At 48.4% G+C, this 4,409-nt stretch overlaps 1 protein-coding gene across 1 annotated transcript in view; it reads right to left on the bottom strand.

Annotated features, from left to right (window-relative positions):
- Positions 1–2,512, bottom strand: part of LOC109477673 (vasopressin V1b receptor-like) — a 4,585-nt gene extending 2,073 nt beyond the window's left edge. The window contains exons 1-3 of the mRNA XM_019779010.1: positions 1,979–2,512; positions 827–1,055; positions 36–326 (exon numbers count right to left, since the gene is read on the bottom strand). Coding sequence (XP_019634569.1) covers positions 36–326; positions 827–1,055; positions 1,979–2,415 — 957 coding nt within the window. The 5' untranslated portion in view covers positions 2,416–2,512. The remainder of the gene's footprint in view (positions 1–35; positions 327–826; positions 1,056–1,978) is intronic.
- Positions 2,513–4,409: the final 1,897 nt, after the last annotated feature.

Raw genomic sequence — 4,409 nt, 5'->3', positions numbered from 1 at the left:
GGGCTCCCGCCGACGTCCTGATGCGCCGGACGGGCCCCTGCCGGGCTCCTGTCGATGTCGAACTGCGGCGACTCCTCCAGCAGCGCTGGGTGGGTCCGCGAGGGGAACTCCGCCGGGCTCCCGCCGATGTCCTGATGCCCCGGTCGGGCCCCTGCCGGGCTCCCGCCGATGTCGGCCTGCGGCGACTCCTCCAGCACGTCACTCAGGGAAGCGACCCGAACTCTCTTCGCGCCCAGCTTCAGGGAGGAGAACGCCGGCCGCTGATTGGAGGACTGGATCACGTGGGCCGCGCCGGGCCGGACCAGGTCCCGCACGTACTTGTACACCTGGAGAAGGCAGGTGATAAACTGTAAACACCTGCTCAGGTGCGAACTTACGTGGTCATTCGCCTCAAAAGTAACGCCCTCCTTTCTTAGCACTGGAACACCTGTGCGGAAGGCGTTACTTTTGTACTTTTGCCTCACAAGAACAGATCTCCTATCTACCTACATTTTTGTACCTATTTCCTAGTCCCATGACCGGCGCTGGTCCAGCTGTGGTCAAATTGCGAATGTCCATCAACAATTCCCACTACATCAGTTTCAGCAGCGTTTTCAAGCCGAAAATGTAAGAAATGGTCTTGTGCAAATGTTCTTGGTTTTAGCAAACGAACTTAACTTTAAGGAGACGAGATGATTTTTGCCTATATATAAAAAAACTCAAACAAGATGCTTTCAATCCAAGTTGATTGACATGGCAACTTTTCATAAATTTTCATTACTTTTCAATACATAAGATGCATTACAAACTTTTCAACAATCCCTTTTGAAAATGTTGCTTTACTCACCAGCGCGTACAGGACACCCATGACCACCACAGCTGAAAGAAAAATGGCGGCCGTCACGCCGTAGTACATCCGGGACATCTCCGGGCTGGCCGTGTCGCAGAGGCTGATGGGATCGCACGATGACCTTGCCGTGAAGCCGTGGACTTGACCGTGAGTAAAGATGGCGGGAACGGCGGCGACGCAGCCCAGGACGGCCGAACCCGCCCCTGCAGCCGCCACGGCCGACTTTCTGCGCAAGGGAAGGTGACGTCTTATTAACTTAAGCGTAGAAAGACATTTACCGGATATAGACAGAAAACTGTCTATAACATTTGGTAACATTTGCAAAGAAAATGCATATTTTTTACTTTCGCATAGCAAAGAAAATGCATATTTTTACCTTCGCATATGGTCTGCTCTGTTAATTCTTACTCAAACACATTCATATATGTGCTGACAGCAGGAGTCCAAATCCCTCCTGCTATAAAATTGCAACATGATGTAACCCAATACTAGTTACCATGGTTACAGACGTCTCGTTCGAGTCATTGAGGTCATTGTTTGGAGAAGAAGAGGAAACTTTAAACATAATAAATCAGTTACTCCGGCAACAGGATCTAATCCGGTTGCTTGAGTAGCTGATTTCGTATCAACAGCTACTGGAGACAGGAAACATAATGTTCAACAATCACACAACGTTATCATCTTGACACAGTCGCATAACAGTCATATCCAACAGCCCTGTAGCGGCCCTTACCTGACAGAAAAGTGTTGTACCGGTTTGCACACTGCACTGTAGCGGTCCTTACCTGACAGAGAAGTGTTGTACAGGCCGGCACACTGCCCTGTAGCGGCCCTTACCTGACAGAGAAGTGTTGTACAGGCTTGCACACTGCCCTGTAGCGGCCCTTACCTGACAGAAAAGTGTTGTACCGGCTTGCACACTGCCCTGTAGCGGCCCTTACCTGACAGAAAAGTGTTGTACCGGTTTGCACACTGCACTGTAGCGGCCCTTACCTGACAGAGAAGTGTTGTACAGGCTTGCACACTGCCCTGTAGCGGTCCTTACCTGACAGAGAAGTGTTGTACCGGCCGGCACACTGCCCTGTAGCGGTCCTTACCTGACAGAGAAGTGTTGTACCGGCTTGCACACTGCCCTGTAGCGGTCCTTACCTGACAGAGAAGTGTTGTACAGGCTTGCACACTGCCCTGTAGCGGTCCACCGTCGCGGCCAGCAGAACGAAGGTAGAACTGAGGAGACTTGCGGCTGTGAGGTACGGGTTCAGCCGGCACCACACCTGTCCCGTGTACGTCCCGTGGTTCAGTTCGTAAAGCTTCAAGGGCACGACGACCGCGCAGACCACAAGGTCGACCACGGCCAAGGTCAGAACAAAGATGGTGGCCGAGGATTTCTCCCTTCGCCTCGCGCTGACCAGAACCGTCAGGAGATTACCCAGCGTGCCCAGCGCGCAGGAAAGCGAGAGGAAGACTGTGACGTGGACGTTCTCCCCTGCGTACAGAGAGTCTAAGACGCTTCTCAGCTGATCTAAAGGAGCCGACGCGCAGGTGACGTTCTCAGCTGAAGACGGTAGCGTCGCGGTGGCGGCCATTGTGGAACTGGCTATACTGTTGGTGTACCCATTGCACGGCAGTTCTGCAAGGCAACGGGAACAAGGAACGCAAACACTGGTTTAACCCAGGTTTCAGCACAAGACAAACTACTGAAGAGGTCAATAGACTAACGGCAGTATATCAAAAGTCGGCAGGTTTATGGGCCGGTCCACAGTTAGACGGGACTTTGCGGCGAACGTGGAAACGTTTTTTTTTGGTTAAGGACGTTACCCACAATAAAGACCATTTTCTTAACGCCTCTCCGATTTTTTCAGACAACAAAGGTTCAGAATGGGATTGGGAAGACGTCTGTGTGGTGAAAATTGTTGAAGTGCTAGGCCCTCCCCTACTAAAAATGGTATTGCCTGTTTAGATTTCTCCGCCTGCGAACTGCGTCACACCGGGTCAGCGTGTGTTGGTTTAGGCTATCGGTGATGGGGTTTAATGGGGTTGTTTGGGGGAGTTTGCGCCGGTAGGACGGGCTGTTGGGTTAGTTAACAACTGCCGAGGAACAAAGATAGTAATAAAAGTGTGGCTGCGAAACGGGTTGTCGGGTGATTGATGTGGTCATATCTGTTCCTAATGCAAAAAGCATTATTTTTTGCCCACTACCATACAACCGGTAAATCTCACTCACTCACTCACTCACTCAGTCACTCAGTCACTCACTCACTCACTCACTCACTCACTCACTCACACACTCACTCACTCACACACTCACTCACTCACACACTCACTCACTCACTCACACACTCACTCACTCACTCACTCACTCACTCACTCACTCACCCACTCACACACTCACTCTCACACACTCACTCACTCACACTCACTCACTCACTCAGTCACTCAGTCACTCACTCACTCACTCACTCACTCACTCACTCACTCACATTTACTCACTCACTCACTCACCCACTCACTCACCCACTCACTCACTCACTCACTCACACACTCACACTCTCACACACTCACTCACTCACTCACTCACTCACACACTCACTCACATCACTCACTCACTCACTCACTCACACACCCACTCACTCACTCACTCACTCACTCACACACCCACTCACTCACTCACTCACTCACTCACTCACTCACTCACTCACTCACTCACTCACTCACTCACTGAAAATTACGTTCTTGGATACTTGAAGACTATTCCAGAACCATGCCCGATCCTATAGCTAACCCTAACCCATTCAGGTATAGAACTAGCGATAGGCACAAGAGTCCGTCCGTCAAAGCTAATTGAAGCCGTTGTTTACTGTTGATCCGACCCTGATGGGGCTGTTTATGTCTGCACCACTCCGCGCTCTCTCCGTGACCTGGGGAAGTCGAATGGTTGCTAAGGAACGGCACATGTTTGACACTAAAAGCACCCCAATGGCGTTGCTAAGCAACCGTGACGTCACCAGAGTCCCAATTTATCGTCTGTGTACGTTTTAGGAACACCCACGGGATGTCTCCACCCGACGGCGGAATGCTGGAAAAATACAAGTTTGCCGGGGGGAGGGCGAATTATATGCCAGAGGAGTAGTTAGATTCAGTTCAGTTCAGATTTTTTTGTTCAAAAAATTTTTTGTTAAATTTTATTTAAATCAACTGGCATGTACACAGATTCACAGAAAATGTGACATGAAATTCGTTGACAATTACATTAAAAGCTCTCAAAATGTGACATGAAATTCGATGACAATTACAGTAAAAACATGAAGACAACGACAAGATAGTTAGATAGTTAGTTAGTAAGTTAGTTAGTTAGTTAGCTGGTTGGTTAGTTAAAACCATTCTTTATTTACTATGTCGGTCATAGAAGGTTGACATCAGTGGCTAATTTCTCCTTTTTCCCAGCTGAGATGTATAAACGTGTAAGGGCGGTTATATATATATATATATATATATATATATATATATATATATATATATATATATATATATATATATATATATATATATATATATATATATATATATATATATATATATA

The sequence above is a fragment of the Branchiostoma belcheri genome, unplaced genomic scaffold (genome assembly GCF_001625305.1).
Source record: "Branchiostoma belcheri isolate BF01 breed outbred unplaced genomic scaffold, Haploidv18h27 scaffold404, whole genome shotgun sequence".
Taxonomy (NCBI): domain Eukaryota; kingdom Metazoa; phylum Chordata; class Leptocardii; order Amphioxiformes; family Branchiostomatidae; genus Branchiostoma; species Branchiostoma belcheri.
Note: the sequence above shows the minus strand (reverse complement) of the source record. Positions and strands in the feature narration are given on the sequence as shown.